Source organism: Dendrobium catenatum, unplaced genomic scaffold, assembly GCF_001605985.2.
Source record: "Dendrobium catenatum unplaced genomic scaffold, ASM160598v2 fragScaff_scaffold_1242, whole genome shotgun sequence".
NCBI lineage: Eukaryota > Viridiplantae > Streptophyta > Magnoliopsida > Asparagales > Orchidaceae > Dendrobium > Dendrobium catenatum.
Genome location: NW_021319704.1, coordinates 302547 through 324673, shown reverse-complemented (window position 1 = coordinate 324673; position 22127 = coordinate 302547). Strand labels below are relative to the sequence as shown.

The window sequence follows — 22127 nt, the reverse complement described above, 5'->3', positions numbered from 1 at the left end:
ATACTTGATTACACCTGGAATGTGAATGTTAATCAAGTAATCATCCCATTCAATGTGCATGGGATCAAAATCAAACAACTTCATCTCATCATTATTCACCATTGCCTTTCTCAAACATTCTAACTTAGAATCATCAAAGCTGCAGTCAATCACAATATTGAATAAGAATATTATCGATATCTCAAACATAATGAATATAATTATTTATTACTCTTTACTCATAAACTTGAGCTTACCTTCCTTTAAAGAATGTATATGGTGCATAGATATCAGCAAAGCTGATCACACGCTTATATTTCCTCCAATATGTGTTGTATTGGTGAGTAAATAAAACCAAAAAAAGCTAGATTCATCAAGCGCAAGCCCTGAACAAGAAGTCACAACACCAAATAATATTTTGTTAACCACTCTCCTTTGAATAATAAGCTCAAAATAAAATCACATATCAAGAATTACATACTCATATCCATTATATATATATATATATAAAGAAATAATAATACAACTATAAAGACGAGGACATCAATGTTTATTGTTTATAGAGTTTGATAAAAATTAATCTATATCCATGAGGCTAAAAGGTACAAATAGCCTTACAATCAAATATTATAGCAAAATTAACAATGATGTGCCTAGAAGATCTCACAATACTTGTAGAAAAAAATTCTCCAAAGAAAACAGAAAAATAGTAGATTTCTCCCTCACAAATTTTCATTAAACACACAAAAAAATCTTATTATCTAATTTTTTTATTGTCTAAATAGAGTTCATAGTTAGAATAATATTTTGTAGAAGATGTTAGAAATATTATAGAGTAATTCATAGAAAAACTTATAATAGTATTTAATGTCATTTATGATAGAAAATAAAAAAGTTTTCTAAAGAATTATTTATAACCATTAGATTGAAATGTGTTCACAACTATAATGGGATTGTATTTATGATTTTGTACTTTTTGTTACATCTTTCTTTTTATTCATGTATGAAATTATATGTTATATTATAAGCTCATAAAATTTAGAATCTTATTTCTTATAATAAATAGATTTGATTAGAATCAGCTCAAAAGTAGAATTAAAATCGGCTATTTCTAACTAAAAGTTAAAAAATTCAACTAAAATCAAAATCAAAATTTTTAAAAGACTTACAAGTTGAACATAATGCGTCACGTCACCATTTTGCTCTGTACCACTGATGTGACTGCACCTGATTCATCTCTAGACGTCGAGCTACGTCCGGCATCCGCACAAAATAATTTCTCCCATAAGGATAAGCGTCAGGGGAGGGGATCAAGCTTCTCAAAAGTTTGATATATCCATTCGTTGCTCTGGCGCTGACTCAATTGTCGATTTCACCTTTCCTGTAAACAATAAAAAGCAAAAAAAATCATTTTCACATGATGACATAATGATTATTTTGGGGGAGCCGTTTAGAGGTCGAACGGGAGCCGACGGGAGGCATTACCTGCGCTCAACCATTGAGTTGCCTTGCATGCATGTCCCCACTAATGACAGAATGATTTGCAAAATAAAAAAGAAACCATCGATCTTTAATGGTGATTTTGCAGTTTTACTAAGACATTTATACGACCAACGACAACATCAAATCTTTATTCTAATATGTGATTTTTTTAATATTGTATCTTATTAAAAGTCAAATTTTTATTTAAATTTAATAATTAAAAATCATTTTTTATATTTTCTAAGTCATTTTAAATTTATCTCTATCTCATTTCTACAAAGCGGGATAATATATAATTTTTGTTTCTCATATGCTAATCGAGACTCGGGATGGCTCATCTTACTGCTTTTATTTTTCTCATGGTTGACCAAAGGTTATAAAGGAAGAAAGAAGGAGAAAAAAAAAGAGAAGGATTAATTTGTAGGATTATATAAAGCTAAAGCACTTGATATTACTTTATGATATTAGTGCCATCAACTCCATAATATTATTTGGCCACGTCATCGGAAAATACGAAGTACTTAAATTAAAACTGATCTCTTAAATTAAACTAAATTAAAATGATCACAACTAAACTAAAATTGATCACCAAATTTAAAAGATCAAAATAATAATCATATTAACTACTGCCTAAAGTACTTCAATTTTAATTATCATTAATTATTCTTGTTGCGTCCTGGAGTATTCGCAGCGGTAGAAAAATATATAGTTTAACGTCTTAGCGTTGTACAAAGATCAAACAAACAAGCAGATAAGAGAGAGTGTAGCGTTCATAAGAGACACCATAGTTTTTACGTGAAAACCCCTAAAAATAGGGAAAAACCACGGGGTCTAGCCCAGTTTGAATGAATCCACTAGTATTTATAGTCGATTACAAATGAGGCCCTTCCTTGGGAGAAGGCCTTGGCTTGATGGTACAAATGTATATCATATAGAGCACATTACATGGTGGGTGTTACAATAATCAATATAGATATTTTTGTTTGATTTGAAGGGCCATAGTCGGCAGGAGACAGGGGTCCGAAAGATCGTAGTTTGCAGGAGACCGTGGTGAGAAAGATCGTTGTCTGGCGATGTAGGTTGGAAGGACCGTAGTATGCAGGAGACCGATGTTAGAATGACTGTTGTCTGGCGATATAGGTCAGAAGGACCGTAGTAGGCGACAGAGGTCGAAAGGATTATAGGCAGTAGGAGACAGGGGTCAGAAAGATCATTGTCTGGCGATGTAGGTCGGAAGGACCATATGCGGCAGAAGACAGGGGTCAGGAAGACCATTGTTTGGCGATGTAGGTCGGAAGGACCGTAGTATGCGACAGAGGTCGGAAGGACCATAGGCAGTAGGAGACAGGGGTCAGAAAGATCATTGTTTGACGATGTAGGTCGGAAGGACCATAGTATGCGATGGATGTCAGAAGGACCGTAGTCTACAGGAGACAGAGGTCTAAAAGATCGTAGTTGGTAGGAGACCGGGGTTAGAAAGACAATTGTAGTAGGGCGATACTCTGGTAGAACTCTGGCATCAGATGGTGGCCTAATAAGAGTTCGGGCCTCATGTGGTGGTATGGTAGAAGTCCGAGCATCAGGTGGTGGTCCGGTGGAAGTTTGGGGCTCAAGTGGTGGTCCGGCGGAAGTCCGGGCCTCAGGTGGTGGTCCCGCGGAGCAACGACGTCAGGAGGTGGTCCAACAGAACTTAGGGCCTCAAGTGGTGCTTCAACGGAGCAATGATGTCAAGCGATGGTTCGACGGAGGTGAGAGCTTCCAGTGGTGGTCCGATGGAGCAACAATGTCAAGCGGTGGTCCGACGGAGGTAAGGGCCTCAAGTGGTAGTCCGACAAAAGTCTGGGCCTTAAGTGGTGGTCCGGCGGAGCAACGACGTCAGCCGGTGGTCCGGTAGAGACGAGGGTCTCAAGTGGTGGTCTGCTAGAAATATCTGCGTTAAGTGGTGGTCCAGTAGAGCAAAACCGTCAAACGATGGTCTGGCGGAGGCGAGGGCCTCAAGTGGTGGTCTGGCAGAAGTCCGGGCCTTAAGTGGTGGTCTGGTAGAGCAATGATGTCAGGCAGTGGTCTAGTGAAGCAACGATGTCAGGCGATGGTCCGGTGGAGGTGAGGGCCTCAAGTAGTGGTCCGGCAGAAGTTCAGGCCTTAAGTGGTGGTCCGACGGAGCAACGACGTCAGACGGTGATCCAGTAGAGGTGAGGGCCTCAAGTGGTGGTCCGGTAGAAGTCTAGGCCTTAGATGGTGGTCCGACATAGTAACGACGTCAGGCGGTGGTTCAGCGGAGGTGAGGGCCTTAAGTAGTGGTCCAGCAGAAGTCTGGGCCTAAGGTGGTGGTCCGGCGGAGCAACGACGTCAGGCGGAGGTGAGGGCCTCAAGTGGTGGTCTGGCTGAAGTTCACCGGTGGTCGTGGAGGAGTTTCTTCCTTCTCTTCTTCCTTCTTTCGGTCCCCTTTCAAGAGAAATGAGGGGTATATTTTTAGATTTTTGGAGTGTCATAGCCCGTAAATAAATGAGAGATCAAGCGTGAATGGGGAGTGGTTGGATGGACGGCTGATATTGAATCCCTTGAGCAAGAATCGTTTAATGGACATTTGAATGCCTTAGTTATGTCGGAATTTGGCGATCTTGTGCTCGTTGGATTCATCTTATCGAGCCGCTCGATTTGACTATAAGCACGTCATGCTTGGAAACCATTTGGTAATCCAAATTGTAGTTTGAACCTTCCAATAGTGCTTATAACCCTTGATTTTGACCCATTTGAACTCGGATTGAGTTGATTTTGATGTCAGTTCATATTTCTGAGACGCTCAGTTCAACTATAAATTTGCATAAATTGGAGTTCGGATGATTCCAATTTTAATTTCGGAAGTTTCCAACTTGATTTTGCCTCAAGATTCATGCCCGATCAAGATATTTTTTTGATGACATATCAATTCTTAATAATATTATGAGATTAGTTTACCGCGTTTATTTTATAATATTAATATTTGAATAAGATTATTTAACAAAAATCCTCGAACATTTAGATATAAAAGGAGAATTTTATGCAAATACATTCTCGTTAAAATTCGATAAAATAAAATTTAAACCTCTTTAATTTAGGGTTTAAGTAGAATTTCATATATAAATAACCAATCAACGCTTACATTACACATCTCAAAATAAGCCTGTCAATTCATTTTGGGCTGCAGGAAACGTTTTTATAGAAACCAGAATAATTGCTTAAAATATAAATAGAATCAATTCCAACCGTTCAAAATAAATTTATCAATTGAAATAGAAATTGCATAAGTCAGATAAAAGAGAATCAAAATTCATACCCAACTAATGTATACATATAGATTCCCCATCATGCTGCAACCATGAAATGAACAGTTATAAAATCTTAACGGCTCTTCTTTGCCACTGAAACAATCGAGTAGAAGCGACTGTGATGGCAAAATATCTAAAACTCATACAGAACAAATAAGTCTTTAGAATACAAACTGAAGCCACAACCACAAGCATCCTAAAAAGCAGGACACAAATGTCTCAACATTATAAATCTCTCACAGGATAATAAGGCTTAGGATATAGCCTTCTTGTGACCAAACATACTCCAGGAAACCTTAAAGAAAGAAAACAACTAAACAGTTTTCTTGATTTTTCGTAAAGAGGAGAAGTGGTCCAGTATCATCCGGCAGCATTATAGGGAGCACTGAATGAACTGAAACAACACATTTAGACAATATGTCAGTACTACTTTTCTATGGCAGGGGGTTCAGAATGGCAAAATATACAGTATAGAAAAGTCCAGCGATCTCCATAGAATTTTGTAATCAATTTGGCAGTTTCAGTTGTGAGAGATTTGCAGTTGTAATCGGAATGCTTTTAATGCAAATCATCGCCTTCAAACAATTGCACAACGATAAATACATAAGAAGCATATATTGTTTTCTACATCTATGCCACAAACAATATCCCAACAAAAAAAAAAACAAAAACAGTATGGATTCTTTTATTAAATCCAAAGTTCACATTTGCTGCAACTTATGCTAATAAATCTTCAGTAGCAACGATCTGACATGAGCTAATGGGTAAAATGGTTGAGAATTATGTGTTGGAAAGGAAGGCATAAGAAGTTTGCCAGCAAGGCTTTATTTGCTTGCTTTTAGTTAAAAATTATAATTTAAAAAAAGCTTTAAGTTTATTAAATCCAACATTTAATTGGGTGTAGTAAGATGTACGCTGATTTCAAATTTCACAAACCTTCTCAACTCTCTTAAACATGTGATTTCATTTTCCAATTCAAATTAAGTGAATGAAATCATCAATTTTTTTAAAACATAGTTTTATTTACAAGCAATCAAATAAGCCTTCCCTAGAAATCAATTAACAAAGTTGCCATTACTAGTTCACTGACACAAGCGAACAAGAAACAATAAAATTTATGTTTTATCGTTCACCTGGATTCAGGACGACAACCCATAGCTGCATGCTTTCAAGAATCTACAACAAAAACAAACGAACATTAGTTCAACCAGTGAAATTTAACAAACATAGCAATAAGCAGAAAATTAGAACAAAAACAAACGAACATTAGTTCAACCAGTGAAATTTAACAAACATAGCAATAAGCAGAAAATTAAATAGAAAACAAACGAAACATTGGAAACCTATATATTGAACCATAGCAAAGTTTTACAGTCAGCCAAACATGCTTGTATAAAACCTAGCTAGAACTTGATGCTGCATGATACGTAAGAAGTTAAAAACTCAATAAAACAATAGCCAACAGTATTGGTGGCAAAATGTGCAGCAAAATTTTAAATCTTTGTTAGTTAAAAGAAATTTTAATTAAATATACAAAACTTAAAATTATTCATTCCTTATGAGAATTGCATGAGTGATTAAAAATATTGTGTAAATCTTCTGCACAATTTTGTCCATTTAACCTTTGACCTAGCCCTTTTTTTTCTAATCATTCCACATTAATGTTATTAACCCATAATATATGGTCAAAACAACTAAGCCTATTCCACAATCTTATCTTTCAGGAAGTGCTACTTCTATAGTTCTTCTCACTTAATCATTTCTAAATCTCTCATTCCTAGTACAATCACACATCCATCTTAGCATTCTTATTGCCACCACTCTCAATTTGACAATCAATAAGTTGTTCATAAATGAATTTGGACTAATAGAACACAACTAATCTAGTTATACTTTTATAAAACTTATCTTGAAGCCTAACACCAAAGGCGTTTCTCTTTTCAATTAACGAACCTTCACTCTGATATCCGTTTCCTTATTTTTTTGTATAACCGATCCATGATACTTAATATTATTCAATCTATCAAACAAAAGTATCATTTCATCTTCTAATATCAAATCATATTCATCAATTCATATCCAGTAAGCTTACATATCATATACTCCAATCATATTCAATAAACATTTAAACCTTCATATTCTAAATATTTAAACAAAGATCCCAATGACCAACGTACCATGATCCTCAAATAATATACAAGATACTATGTTACTTCTATATCTCCATAACCAATGCAAATAAACATAAACTTAAGATCTCACTAAGTTCATATTTATTTTTTAATGGTTTTAAAATAACTAAAATGATAACAAAATATTTTTTATTTTAAAATAAATTATTTTGTCTAAAAGAGTAATAAAACAAAAATGTCAAGTTATTTGTTAATATTTCCAAACTAGTTTTTTTTTTCTCATTCTAAAGTCAATCTCGACGATGTTGGAGCACCCATTCTTTTTGCTAGTCTTCGAGGAAGGGCCTGGTGATGACACTGGCATGGGCAATGGTAGGGCTATAAGCAAATAAGTGCACTGAAGAAACAACTCGATACTTGTTCATATAAACTAGTCTATATTCGTTTAATTACATAATTGAAAAAGTTCTAATAAAATCTTAAAGCTCCTCATATTAATGAACATATTTGAACATTGACTCGCTTCCTTTATACTTGTGAACATACTCATTATGGTTTAACAAATAGCTCAATAATGATTCTTCTTGAAAGAAATTGGTTAAGAAAAAAAAAATCATTCAAGGCGCAAGACGCACCTTGAATTGAGGCACACAAGAAGTGCATTGAGGCTTAAGCCTCACTGGAGCCAGTGAGGCTTAAATGAGGCATATGCGTGAAGGTTACATACCTAAAGGTGTTTTAAGGCAATGCCTCATTAAGATTGAATTTTAGTAAAAAAATTTATTATATATTATTATTATGTTTTCTGCTGAATTAGAAGTAGCTTCTACTTCACAATCATTTAAAAGAACGAAGAAAAGTGGAGTTGGAGTTTACAAAAAACCAAAAAGTAATTTAAGTATAATAGATCACTTAGTTGTGTGATGAATTTGTAGTTTTACTTTATCTTACATTTAATGCAATATTAACTAATACAAGTAATAAGAAAAAAAATGTTGTAATGAAAGAATATTTTGAAGATGATAATGAGATTGAATCCTAGAATGATAAAAATATTAATTACGATGACACTTTTGAAGAATATGAAATTTCTTTGTGGAATATTTAAGTTTTAAGTGTCTGTTTACTTTGAATCTCGTTTAAAACTTTCATGTCATTATAACATTTATTATTGAGATTTGTAATTTATATATTTATGATGATGAATCAAGTAAATATAATGATAGATTTTTTTTTATGAATTAATTATAATTTCATGAATTTTTTTTTTGTTTTTATGAATTTTTTTTTTGTTTTTTTTTTATGAATTCATGGATGTTCTCACTAGACATTTGCTAGAGGATGTACCTTGGTGTATGCTTTTTGCTGATGATATTCTTCTTGTTGATAAGACTAGAGAGGGAGTTGAAGGTAAACTTGAATTATGGAGGTCAACCTTAGAGTCTAAAGGTTTTCGCTTGAGTAGATCTAAAACGGAATATATGGAGTGTAATTTTAGTAGTAATAGACCTAGTGAGGGGATTGTGACTTTGGGCGATCAAGTCATTAATAAGAGTACACGTTTTAGATATCTTGGATCTATTGTTCAGAGTGATGGTGAAATAGATGGGGATATTATCAACAGAATTCAAGTTGGATGGTTGAAGTGGAGGAATGCATCGGGCTTGTTATGTGATAGAAATGTACCCCTCAAACTTAAGGGAAAATTCTATAAGATGGTAGTGAGGCCTGCAATGCTTTATGGTGCCGAATGTTGGCCATTAAAAGAGAAGCATAATACTAAGTTAAGTGTGGCAGAGATGAGGATGCTCAGGTGGATGAGTGGCTTTACCCTTAGAGATAGGATACGAAATGAGCATATACGTGAAAAGGTTGGAGTAGCTCCAGTTGAAGATAAGATTAGAAAGAGTTGCCTTAGATGGTTTGGTCACATAAAACGGCGACCTTCAGATGACCCGGTTAGGAGAGTAAAGGTATTAGATTTGACTTATGTTAAGAAAGGTAGGGGTAGACCTAAAAAGACTTGGTTAGAAAATATTAGGAATGACCTTTCTTTATTAGATTTAAACGAGAATTTGACTTTTAATAGGACACAATGGAGAAAAAGGATTCATGTAGCCGACCCCACGTAGTGGGATAAAGGCTTGATGTTGTTGTTGTTGTTGCTGCTGCTTATGCCTTGCTTCGTAAAAACAAAACGATTAAAAAAATTCAACTTTTTTTTTTTAAATTAAAAAGCTAAAATCATAATTTTCATTATTTATCATATTTTCTTGAATAAAGAAGGTTAGGAAGTAAATAACAGGTAATCAAATCAACATAATACAATCGTTAAGACTACTCTAACCACTTATAGAATTTATGTAGCAGCACTAAGTTTGTCTCGACAAAGCCTTAGATCTACTCAAGCGAAAGCCTTTAGACTCTAAGGTTGACCTCCATAATTCAACTTTACCTTCAACTCTCTCTCTAGTTTTATCAACAAGAAGAATATCATATGCAAAAATCATACACCAAGGTACATCTTCTTGCAAATGTTTAGTGAGAACATCCATGACTAAAGCAAAAAGATATATATGGGTTTAAGGTTGATCCTTGATAAAGCCTTAAAGAAGAAAATATGAAATTAATTTGAAATGCTTAATCAATTTGGTGTTGGACATTTTAAGCAAATTTAGATGTGAAGCACAAGAGCATACACAAAAGATCAAAATTCACAGCATACCGACTATTAGATAAAAACTTCATGTTTTTTATATAAATCAGAAAACACATAAATACATCCCAAAAAATAATCTAAAGATCTCTCAAAATTTAAATTTTGCTATAAAATAGATTTAAATAAAAATGACTGATCTGATAGAAGCAAGAAATGAAATACTAAAATATTGATATATATCCTAATTGGTAGTTATAATGAACTATAGAAAATTCTTATAAGCTGAGATGGTAAAGAAATTTCAAAGCAAATAAAAATACAAATATGACCCTACATGAATAAATAGCTTTCTTAAAGAAGGCTAAATCAAATAACTTAAAGATCAATTGTGATGAATTATGCACTTTATCATAAATAAATTATTTTTTATGCAATTTTGAATTTCAAGTTCTTTTCAAGCAGCCATCATAAATAACTTTTTTGAAACGTTGACACATTTCACTTTCTCCCTAAGATTCTCTTTCTAAATTTATGAGTCAAGAAATCAAGAACCAAAACAAATAAATTTCAATTAGATTTGTAGAAATAATTTGGTTAGAAACTTTATCACGAGTTAAATCAATGGATTCTTCAATTTTTCATCAGGCGTGGTTGATTTAGGTTAACATTCAACACTACATTCAATGTATTTTAAAAGTTAAAGTTCATATTCAGGAATGAATTCAATTTCTAATAAAATTTCAATTCACAATCAAGATTAGAGTCAAATTCTCAATGCAATTTATGTTTAGATGCATAGGTTCAATTTCAATTTCTAATTGAGGGTTAGGTTTAAAAATGTTATAATACTCGAACTCTATTTCAAGTTTGGGTTTTGACTGATGCTCAAATTTAGGGTTAGGTTCACAAACAAATTCTAACATTATTGCGGATTCCAAAGTCAGCAATACCAGATGAGATTCATATTGCATCTAATACTCCTCCAAAGAATATTGATGAACTATAGTATCTTCAACAACAACAACAAGCCTTTATCCCACTATGTGGGGTCGGCTTTATGAATCCTTTTTTCTCCATTGTGTCTTGTTAAGAGTCAAATTCTCATCTAAATCTAATAAAGAAAGGTCATTTCTAATATTTTTAACCAAGTCCTTTTAGGTCTACCTCTACCTTTCTTAATATAAGTCAAATCTAATACATCAACTTTCCTAATCGGGTTATCGGAAAGCCGCCGTTTTATGTTGACCAAACAATCTAGCTAATCCAACCTTTTCACGTATATGCTCATTTTGTATCCTATCTCTAAGAGTAAAGCCACTCATTCACCTAAGCATCCTCAACTCTGCAACACTTAACTTAATATTATGCTTCTCTTTTAATGGCCAATATTCTGCACCATAAAGCATTGTAGGTCTCAGTACCATCTTATAAAATTTTCCCTTCAGTTTGAGAGGGACTTTTCTATCATATAACAAGCCCGATGCATTCAAAAATTCTAAATTGATCATCCTTTATTCTTATGTTTATAAATATTTAATAGGCTTTAGAAGGGAAGTAACGATTTCTCCTTAATTGCAGATACAATAGTCCTAACAAAGTACTTGTAATATGATTTAATATTTAGAGAATTGGATAAAGACTTGTATAGTATTTTTGGTGAATTATAACTTAATTCTTTCATATTCTCTACACGAAGACCTTTAATGAAACAAGGATAAAAAAATAGCTCAGATGTAAATAATTCAGCTGCAAGATGCTCAACCTTGAATAATATTCAACCGCATCATATCTATTTTATTACCATTAATTAAATTGTTCATACAATTAGACTATATATTCTCTAAATGATAAAAATTGACCTATAAGGTTATAAGTTATAACAGCCTATGAAGATTATGCAGCACCGCCCAATATTATTGGTCATGTCCACTAATTTCATAATAGCAATTCCAACTATTTTGTAATCAAGCAAATGATAACGATCATAACACCCAAAGAAATCCTGTAAAATTTTGATTCAATTTAAAAATTTATTGAATTATACCTCCAAACAAATATTGGAATATATTTTTAAACTTGATGAGTCACCTTATAACTTCAAACTCATATCATACCCAATTTCTTTTAAATAACATAATTTATTAATCTTATAATTGACTCGTTTTTTATGTTCTTATTCTAGTTTACATGATGATGTAAGCATTGGCACTAATACAAAATCTAATGTAAGAGAACTTGTGATCTAGAATTTCTTTGATGCAAACTAGGCTATGATGAACAAGAACATGCACAAATAACAAAATTAGTAGGCCCTTAACTCTTAATTAGATAAAATTTTATCTTTTACAAAAATTGAAGAGCACTTACAACTTGCTCCAAAATTGTACAAACGATGATTTAATGATCATCCAAAATTGTAATTTTGCACGATATCTTAGATTGAAATAAAACACAAAGATTAGGATTCACATTGTAAGAAGACAAGCCCGATTACATCAAACTTTACTGAATCTAAATTACACGCAGAATCCATAGTAAAATATGTACTATGTAGATAAAAAGGAATAAGGATAGAAGACAACAAAGAAAATTGAGATTTTACAATAGAATAAGGGGAAAGCTTCCCTCAAAAATTATCAACACTTGCATATCATTCCAATAATTTGCATCAAATTGCCCACATAACTTTAGAAAGAATATGACATTTTATTAAATATTGAATGTTTTTTTACATGTCTAGATAACCGTCGGATCCAAGAAAAACAAATTTCAAACTTAGCCCTGAACAAAATTGCAAGAATTGGCTCCAACTACAGTTCTAAATTAGCAAGAAACAACAGGAGGCTGCTAAAAAATGAAATGAACATCTTAAGCAAAATTAGTGACAATAGAGGACTCCATATGTAAAGATATAGAAAACTATAGATCTCAACTACAACGAAGAATCAATCCCAGCTATAGTACAAAATAGGAATAGTAATAAACAAAGTAAAACTGGGAATAGAAATAAACTAAGCAACAATCCTCCAAATTAGCGGATAGCCAAAATAGAGGAATTAAACAAGTGCCAACATAAGGAATCACAAACAACTGAATTGTGAAATTTGGTATGAGCTGAATCAAACCCGCTTGTAGTCTACACAATAGCTAATCAAAATCAACAAGTAACATTTTCCCTATTGCACATAGGAGTCTACTCATGACATGGAAATTATTTTTATCCATTTCTAAATGTCATTTTACAGCCCTAACAGATCGAGTACAAGTTCTCATCGAAGATAAATCATTGACAATCCCCATCGAAGTTACCTTCAATTTATAAGGTACTAGCAGTTTGTATATTCAACTTGAGCTTGTTTACTAACATGTTGCATAGCTCGAAGAATAAGAGCTCATGTTCTGATGTGAAACATGTAAGTAAACAAGAATTGCTTTTGGAACTTAATAAAAATTTGAACTTTAAACTTGCTATTATAAACTTATGTTTCACCAAGTTAGATTCTTAGAAATTTTCATTAGAAGTTTATGTAATAGCAAGCGATTACAAATGAGATTAACAAGATACTTGCGAGTAACAACAAAATAAGAAAGTAAAACTAATGGCAATGAAACAAAAATTCACAACATAACAACGAGAAGTGTTCACCCTGAGTTCCCTCACTCTTGCTCTTGAAGTGGGGTTTAGCGGAAAAAGGGTAGAAGTAACCCTAAGGATGCCACCACAAGACAAGTGATGCGTAAGGTATTGTTCGCCGGAGGAGCCGGAAAAGAGGAAGTTGATGGTCGGCCAATGATTTGCCAAGGTTTCGTTGGTCGTTGCTCGTCAACCATCTCGGCGAGATGATAGAGTATGCAATTTACGTAGCTTTCCACTGAACCCTCATATTCTCAATTTGGATCAAAGAAAGGGGATTGCAAGATGTTGATTTCTCCTTGATCGTTGTATACGAATCCGTGGTCGACCTCAGGGTCGGCCATGCACTAACGGTAGATGGGAGGAGGAAGTTTGTCTTCTCTTCATTGCTCCAAAACTCATGAAATAATTAGGGTTTCCAAGAGAAACAAGGGGAGAGGAAGGGCCGTCCAAGGAGAGGGAGGGGGGGGGGGTGTGGATTATGTTAGGTTTAGGTTTGGGTTGGGGAAATCCCAATAAATCTGAAATTAATTTAAGGTTTAAGTGATTTTGGAGGGAATTGAATTTGAAATTGAGTTCAAATTCAACTAGGGTTTAGGGATTAAAGAAGGAAACAAAGGGAGGTGGAATATAGGGAGGCCGGCGGCATATAGAGAGAGGGACTGAGGGAGGCGGGTTTAGGGAAGAGAATTAAGAGCTTCCTAAATGAGACCTCAAATTTAGAAAAATGATAATTAAATCAAATCCAATTTAAAATCAAATTGGATTTAGATTTAAAACTTCCCTAATTTAGGAAATTATTTGAAATTGAGATATCCCCAAATTACTCAGGCTAGTTTAGGTAAGTAATAATTATGATTGAGCCATCATTAAAGCAAAAGGGAATGTGGCCGGTGGTGGAGCTTGGAAAAAGGAGTTTGGCCAGCGGTTGTGAGGGCTTTGCCGGCGGTTGGAGTGGGGAAGGGCTTGGGGTCAAGGGATTGGATGATGGTGGGAAGGTGGCCGGCGGTTGGGGCAATGGGGGATGCGGCCGCCGGCTTGGGGAGGCAAATGGGGGTCGGCCGATGGGGGAGAAAAGAAAGGGGAAGAAAAAAGATAAGCAACGAGCCACAGAATTTTTCAATGATTGGCGCGTGTTGCGCTCACCCTCACCTAAGGTTCTCTCTTCTCTCTAGTGCACACACAAGAAGAAGACAAATATCAATTTCTATTGAATCATTCATTAACCTCTTACAAAACACAAGACCACTATATATAGGTCTCAGTAACAGAGAAAAGAAGAAAGACTCAAGACTCACTACCCAAAGGGATAAACTAGGAAAACTGAAATGCAAAATAAATAAAACATAAAATACATCAAAAGAAAATACTCTAAATCGTAGCCGTCGATTTATGATTCCGTAGATGATACACATGTCGGAATCTCTGGCTGATGCCCTCATCAAGTTCATTCAAATTCATTCTACTACTGAACAATACATGTGTGATTTTTTCCTCTAAGATGAACCAATGACTATCCCATCGATTTAGAAGATAGTAGCACTCTTTTAAATTCAACTTGAGCTTGGTTGCCATAATGCTACATAACTCACAACTCATAAAAAACCCATTAATAAAATGGAGATCCTCCGAAAGTAACATCATATTTCAGTCAAATCGTATGTTATAGCTGCCTCTAACTATTCCATTCCGGTGAGGAATCTAATTGAAGTTTCACTGCCCCTCACCTTGAGAAGAGGGCTGATATAAAGGGCAGAAAAACAACAAAGTAGCCTAAGGAGAAGATTCCCAAAAATTATGAAAGATGAGAAGAAATTATCACAGTTACTAAAGCACCTTTTGAAAAGCCTAGACATATTTAATTGTCTTAACCTTTTCTTTAATTTATAAACTAGCTTCAGAATAAATATATAAATTTTGCCTTTTAAGGATGGACAACCATATCCTGTAAATTTGTGAATACAAGCGAAGTTGAATCTTTATTCAAACGCTTAAAGAATTGGAGGCATGACAGGAGTCAACTCCCTAAAAGTGATTTGTCATCCAAAGGAATAAGAATTTCCATTTTCAATCAAAAACCAAGCATGCTGACCTTTAAATCCCATGCTTAAACATTAATTCCCAAAAATTTGCATTTCAATACTCTTTTTTTTTTAATTCTCCTATTTTGGATCCTCATTTGAGTCTTATTCATTCGAGGCAAAGCATATGACGATCCATCTTCAAACACTGTAGGATACTCTAGCTCACATAATAATACTAATTTCAACTTTTTGTCTCCCCCAGCAGAAGGTGCAATGGGCACAGAAGTGGTAGCCAAATCTTCTTCTGGGCACAAGAGCTTCGCACTAACCTCAAAGCAATCTCTATTAATAGACCGTCTTTTTTGTTATAAGTATTTAAATCTATTATCTGACATATATCAACTGAAAAAGTTATGCTAATAAAATCCATTCCAAATCTAATGCTATTTTCAAAATCTATTTTCCCAACAGTCAATTTTTTTGTTAAACGAGACGATCAATTGACCAACATTTCTTGCTTTTTCTAAAAAAATAACTAGAGAATTCCCCATTACGACTTTGATTTGATTTTTTTGAGGAACCGGAATTTATTCAAAAATTTGAACTTATTCAAAATATTTTAGTAATGTTAGTATTAGGAATTCTAAAAACTGACTTAATGAAATTTGGGTCAATAAGAACTCCTCAAACTCAATATTGGCAATACTTGTCCAAGAAAGAAATGAAAAGATATCCAAAGAAAAAGGGCAATCTGAGCTATGAATGATATAGGTAAATTACTGATATATAAATTTAATTGACACAATCCAAGATAGAAATGAGGTTGCAATCTCATCGTCTCATTTTTGGAATCAAGTTGAGTAAAGCTAAATTAGCCTAAATCAACTCAATCAATCAGATCAAATTTAAATCAAGTTCAAACTAACTCAATTTGCCCTTCAAAATCACTTGCTTACCCAATTTAGCTTTTCCAAATCAGGAAAGTTTACATGAAACGGTGATCAAAATAGTAGGAACATGCGGCCCCTTTTCCCACGTTCATCTGCATGGAACAACACCTGAAATCATCAAGGGTGATAGGAATAAATCTCAGTCATTTATTGAAAACGATTTAGGGGCCAGATAGTAATTTCCTCCAACCAGGCTTGTGAAAAAGAGAGAACGAAAGAGGTGTGGGCGGGATTCCTTCTTGCCAAATAGCAAGAGTTGGTGGCGTGTGCCTAGAGAAACTAAGAGAAAGTTGAGCATGAGCAGGATTCATGAGCACCTAAGAGTTTATATCCACATATACTTGAACCTATTGCATATAAGTATCACTTATCATCTAATAATATTGATTGATAATTGTTAATATCACACCTACTAAATTGCATAAGATACACTCAATCTTTTATTCTACAACATTTAAGTCTCTACCTTATAAATATTTTCTCAATTCTTTCAAGTTTGCACTTATTTCAATAGATTTATCATAAATTAGAACTATATCATCTCAACAAAACATACTGATGGGGACATCAGATTTCGACACGTGTACCATCGCCGACGGCGCAGATCGATGGCTACGATCCAGAGCCTCTACTTCTGAGTTATTTACAGCTTATGTCATGTGTACTTCTTTAGTTTTCCTAGTTTGCCCCTGAGGGCATTGTTCTACTTATGTAGCCCAGGGGGCGTTTATGTCTTTTCATTTTCTTTTATTTTGAGCCTCCTTATATGAGGCATGATGCATTGTAAGTTTTTAGTTTTTGGAAATGAAAAAATATTCTCCTTCGTTCTCTTTGTGAGTGCACTTCTCCTAGATCTCTTAGTGAGTTCGACGGAAAAATTAGATCTCTTTGTGAGTTCTAACTTTCGTCCAAGTTTATTGTGAGGAAATCCGGGTTGAAGACAATTGAGGTTAGTGAATTCATCGCCACTTGATTCCCTGGAAATCTCCCTATTTTTCCTCCCCTTGGCCTTACTGCCGTCTACCCCTCCCCACCTCCCCACCGGCGGCAGCAGACCCTCCACCGCCGGCCTCCTTTGGTCGGCCCAGTTACCCACGACCTTCCCAGCCACCAAGCCGGCAGCATCTCCTCCATCATTCCTCAACCCCAGCACAGCCAAGCCGTGAACCCCTTTTCCCCTCCTCAGCTCACCAATTTTCCTTTGCAGCCTTCACAGCCGTTACTTGCTGTGTTGCCAAACCGTGGAAATCAAGCATTTAAGGCTTGATTGATTGCTCTCTCAATCAGCCTTAAAACAAATTATCTCCAGCCTTTGATTATAATTTGAAATTCAAAGTTGCTTATTACATACACCCTTGAAAAGGAAACTTTCCTTTTTTTATTGAAATCTGAATTACTACAGATTTTAATTAAAATCTGATTACTTAATCATGTGGGCCCCATTTGATTAATTACTTGAACCTCCTCTCCCCTCCATGTGGCCGGCCCCTTTATTGGGCTCTCTCTCTCTCCTAATCACCTCATTAATCCCACAAAATTAGCCCCAATCCCCTCCCTTGACCGCCCCCTTAATCCTCCTTGGTTTAATTTGGATTTCAAATTAAATCCACCCCTTTTAACCCTCCAAAATTGGATTTCCTGCAGAAATTCCTGCACCAAAATTTTGGTCTCTTCCTTGGCCGAATTCTCCCAAGCCCGCCAAAGCTCGCGTGCTTCTCCCCGGAATCCCCGAGCCACTTCTCCCTTGCTCTTGGGAGCGTATTGCAGCGACCACTTACTCGTATCCTCAAGGATGCATGGATGAACCCGAGTGGAACTTCGGGTTTGAGTACGACAACCACGGACGGGTCAATATCCTCCGGTCACCGTTCTTCGACGTTGGCTTCGACTTTGACGACACCGTCGAAGAATACTTGGATCGAATCCTACCAACGTTAGCGGAGTCCATCGCAATCACTTCTCCGTCTACACGTGGATCATTGAAGGCCGTCCATCCGCTCCTCCGAATCCGGCTCCCTTCCCGGCGATAAGTCCTCTCAAGATCACTTGCCTCTTAGTGGCGTCGCTAAGTCTACTTACAGTTCTCTTCCGCTAGCCTCCACTTAAAATATGAGTGACGGATCTTAAGGTGAAGGATCTAAATCTTAAATTTGGGGCTTTGTTAGTCTTAGCCATTTGTATTACTTGAATTTTGTTGTTATTTTGAAAGTCTTCTAATCTCTAAATGTGCTTTCTTGTCATTACTTAACTTATCACCATCTAATTCATGAATTCAACTTGATTAAGCAAAGAGTTTTGGTAGCAAGTCTTGAATCATTACTTCTATTAATTTCCTAAGTGCAATTCGCATTTCATTGCATGATAGTTTCACATCACATACACTAAAGTATTTCACTATGAATAACATTCATAAATATCTCTACTAAAAAAATATGGATTAAATTTTAATGCTTTGATGTAAAACAACTATAATTGAAAACTCTTTATGTCACTCCACAATGATTTCTAATACTAGTCAATGCTCCATCACACATAACTTCAATAACAACAGCATTCCAGTAACACATACTTCTGTTTGATGCACAGTAAATCAATTATAATGTTTTTCGATCATATATGCCTTCTCCATATCAATAAAAATCATAAGCGGAATCTTTCTTTGCTCTCTATACTTCCTTATTAATTGTCATAACATAAAAATCGCTTTCATAGTCCATCTGACTGATATAGAACCAGATAAAATTATCTGAAACTAACATAACTTTTCTAAACTTATATCACATTAGTCTCTCGCAAGTTTACTCCTCTAAAGTTAATACAATACTGATCATTTCCATTGTTTGAAAATATTATTAACAAAATAATTTTTCTATGATCATTTAACATCCTCTTAGTCTTCTAAATTATATTAAAAAATTCATTTACCAAATTACTACAATATTACCCATAAGGCCATAACACTACAAAACTCAATATTCATCTCATTTATACCTAAAGCCTTATCTTCTTCTTTAACCTACACTTTACTTTTATGGCTCAATATACAATATATTTTCTTATATTGTTCATTACATTCTTCCAAAATATTTTTTACCTTGAAATTCCAATTTAATAATTTCTCAAAGTGTAAATTTTATTTAATGTCATCATCTTTAACCATGTTCTTATGATTTGTTAACCACACCCATTCACACAATTCCAATATCATGGTTTAAAATTGCGCAATATGATGCTTGACTTGAGGCCCGCCTTTGCGCAATTCTAGTAAAAAACGCCTCGATGCTTACGCCTCGAACACACACACACACACACACACACACATATATATATATATATATATATATATAATCAAGAGTATGTGATCTTTCTAAAAGATTTCTATTCATGTGACCTTTGATTTACCACTTTTTTCCTAATCCTTCAGCAAACAATTATTTCTATCAACTATATCTCTAACATAATCATCACTAAATCTAAATTTCTAGCTCTGCTACACATCATATTAGCATTCTAATTCATGAAAATTAGCTCAACTATTAGTTAACTTTTTACTATCCAACACTTTGAACAAAACAACATATTAGGCATAACTGCACCTTTAAACCATACAGACAAAATATCACAAATAATTATGATTAAGCATTAGATAAAATGCACTGTACATAAATAGTAATATTGAGTCTAATTAATACAAGCTAAATCCTGAAGAAAATAATACATGGAAATCAATCAATTCCAAGTGCAAGAGTGCTGCATCAATATCTTAGAGATTATCAACTACTACTAGCAATGTAAATTGAATGTTATTTCCAAAAAAAGTATATTACAAAATTAATCTTGTGGATGCCAACTAGCAACTCATTAAAGGGATTAACATCACAGTGACTCACACAAAACTACCAAACAAAAGGAGATATAGCACAAATGCACAACATCTAAGCACAAAAACCTTGTCCTACAGACGGGAAAAGTTTGCAAATTATTTGCATGAATATGAAACATTTCATATTTGGACAATCCAAACCTCCAAAGCACAAACATGCATATTGATGAGTGCAAAACCAAAGCCTAATCGGTCTCAAAATAGAATGTAATAGGAACCTATAGCAATCAAAAGAAATAAATTATATGAGTGAGGACCATAACTAAAAATCCAAACTTATCATTAGACCATTAAAAAAAAAACTTTTTAAGTATTTTTCATCATTATTCTCAGCCTTATGTGTTTCTCTCCAATCCAGTATCAAATCACTGAAATGAAATTCTTTTACTGCATCAAGCATCATGCATCAAATGTTTCCACAGTAAGTATAGGCAAATGATCAGCGGTTTTTCAACCTTTACCAAAGCACTGGACGGCAAATCAAATACCAAAAGCTGAGTCCCTCATCTGAACCTCATCAAAACGCCAGCTCAAGTCCCACCTGTAGGAGGTGGTGAAATTTCGGAGGTCTAAGACTCAAGACGCTAACGGTAAGATATTAAACCCAAGTGAATGCATAAGCCATATGGATGAAGGCCCCAATTAATAAGTAATTATCCCAAGCAGAAAATCTAAATCTTAAGCCTAAATGACTTAAAAAAAATAATTCCAATGAGCAATTCCTAAATGACTTAAAAATTAATTCCAATGAGCAATACCGCACAAACTCGCAACAAAGTACGTGTCCTGGTAAAATCAGAGAATAAAGACAAACCTTTCTGTGCATCGGAGGCATCATGAAATTCCTCCTCCTCTGGCACGGGGTGAAGCTCCGCCTCCTTGTTAATTGCAGTAGAAGATGCAGCATTGGAAGCGATCCCATCCTCAGTGAGACCTCCTGCAGCTTCGTCAGGGTACCGCACCACCACCACAGGACAAACACAGTGATGAACACAGTAATCGCTGACACTACCTAGCCTCCCTTTGCCGCTTCTCTTAGACGCCCCAAATCCCCTGCTACCCATAATCACAGCACTGAGTCCAAGCCTCTCTACCTCGAGGCAGAGCCTCTCCTTCATGTCATGATCCTTTACAATGTGGATCTTGAAGGGAATATGAGACTCTACAAGCGGCTGGGCAAGGTCATGTGCCTTGGTGGCAGTGAAGGCGTCGAAATCTTCCTCAAGTTTCTGCTGCGACTGCTCGGCGTCAACCTCTTCAGCCGCAGCAGCAGCCTCCGAAACGGAGAGGTCTATCGATCCCCAGTCAGCGCCATAGAGAACCGAAGTGGGGCGAACATGAAGCAGGATGACGGCATCACCAGGTCGAAGGTAGTTCTGAACAGCCCACTTCACGGCGTAGGCGCTTTCGTCGCTCAGATCTACGGCTATCGCAATCCGACGGTGAGAGCTGGCCGTGGTGTTCCCCGCTGCCAAAGAGGAGAAAAAGAGGCGCGGGGAAGATGGTTGAATCGTATGTGCTGCAGCGGCGGCCGCCACAACCGGCGAAGTCGGTGCGGAGTGGTCGGCCTCGGACGAACTCTGATGGTGTTGCATGCCGCTGGAATCTAAGGTCTTTCTTTTTTACTTGCGTTTCGAGGGTTTCTCTGCTTCACGAAAATACCGAATTTTGTCCTCTAAAACTTAAAAGCGAAGGTTTTGAAGAATAATTTGCACTCCGGCTTCAAAGCATTAAATAATATTATTTATGAGATTTTTAGATTTAATCTTAATCTATATTATCTATACTATATTATTTTATATAAATGTGATTTAGGAATCCGCCCATAACAAATCTGATTCGTTCATCTATAAATTTTAAAATAATCCATAATGTTCATATATAACTCTTCAAATTATATAATTTATTATTTCCTATAAAATATTTATTTATTCATTTATTTGATATATATATATATATATATATATATTATAATATTTAGACTAATTAAATAAACTCATAAACATATCACATACATAAATTTTTAATTTAAAATCTCTTGGTTAGTCAAAACTCCCAACTAAAAAATCAAGATGA

At 35.1% G+C, this 22127-nt stretch overlaps 1 protein-coding gene across 2 annotated transcripts; it reads right to left on the bottom strand.

Moving 5' to 3' along the window:
• Nucleotides 1–4747: 4747 nt before the first annotated feature.
• On the bottom strand, nt 4748–21754 carry LOC110105340 (universal stress protein PHOS32). 2 transcript variants are annotated; one of them, XR_003702323.1, is made up of 4 exons: nt 20866–21754; nt 16175–16260; nt 5903–5945; nt 4748–5163 (listed from the first exon to the last, which is right to left on the bottom strand). XR_003702323.1 is itself a non-coding variant. In XM_020834804.2 (3 exons), the coding sequence occupies exons 1-2, from the start codon at nt 21644–21646 to the stop codon at nt 5938–5940; spliced, it is 789 nt and encodes a 262-aa protein (XP_020690463.1). In that variant the 5' UTR covers nt 21647–21752; the 3' UTR covers nt 4750–5163; nt 5903–5937. The 2 variants fall into 2 exon arrangements, 1 of the variants encoding a protein (XP_020690463.1); XM_020834804.2 differs by lacking the exon at nt 16175–16260 and having other exon boundaries at nt 4750–5163; nt 20866–21752.
• Between the last annotated feature and the right edge of the window lie 373 nt (nt 21755–22127).

Coding starts and splice junctions, on each gene's coding strand:
- LOC110105340 (XM_020834804.2), bottom strand. CDS start 21,646: ATGCAACACCATCAGAGTTCGTCCGAGGCCGACCACTCCGCACCGACT.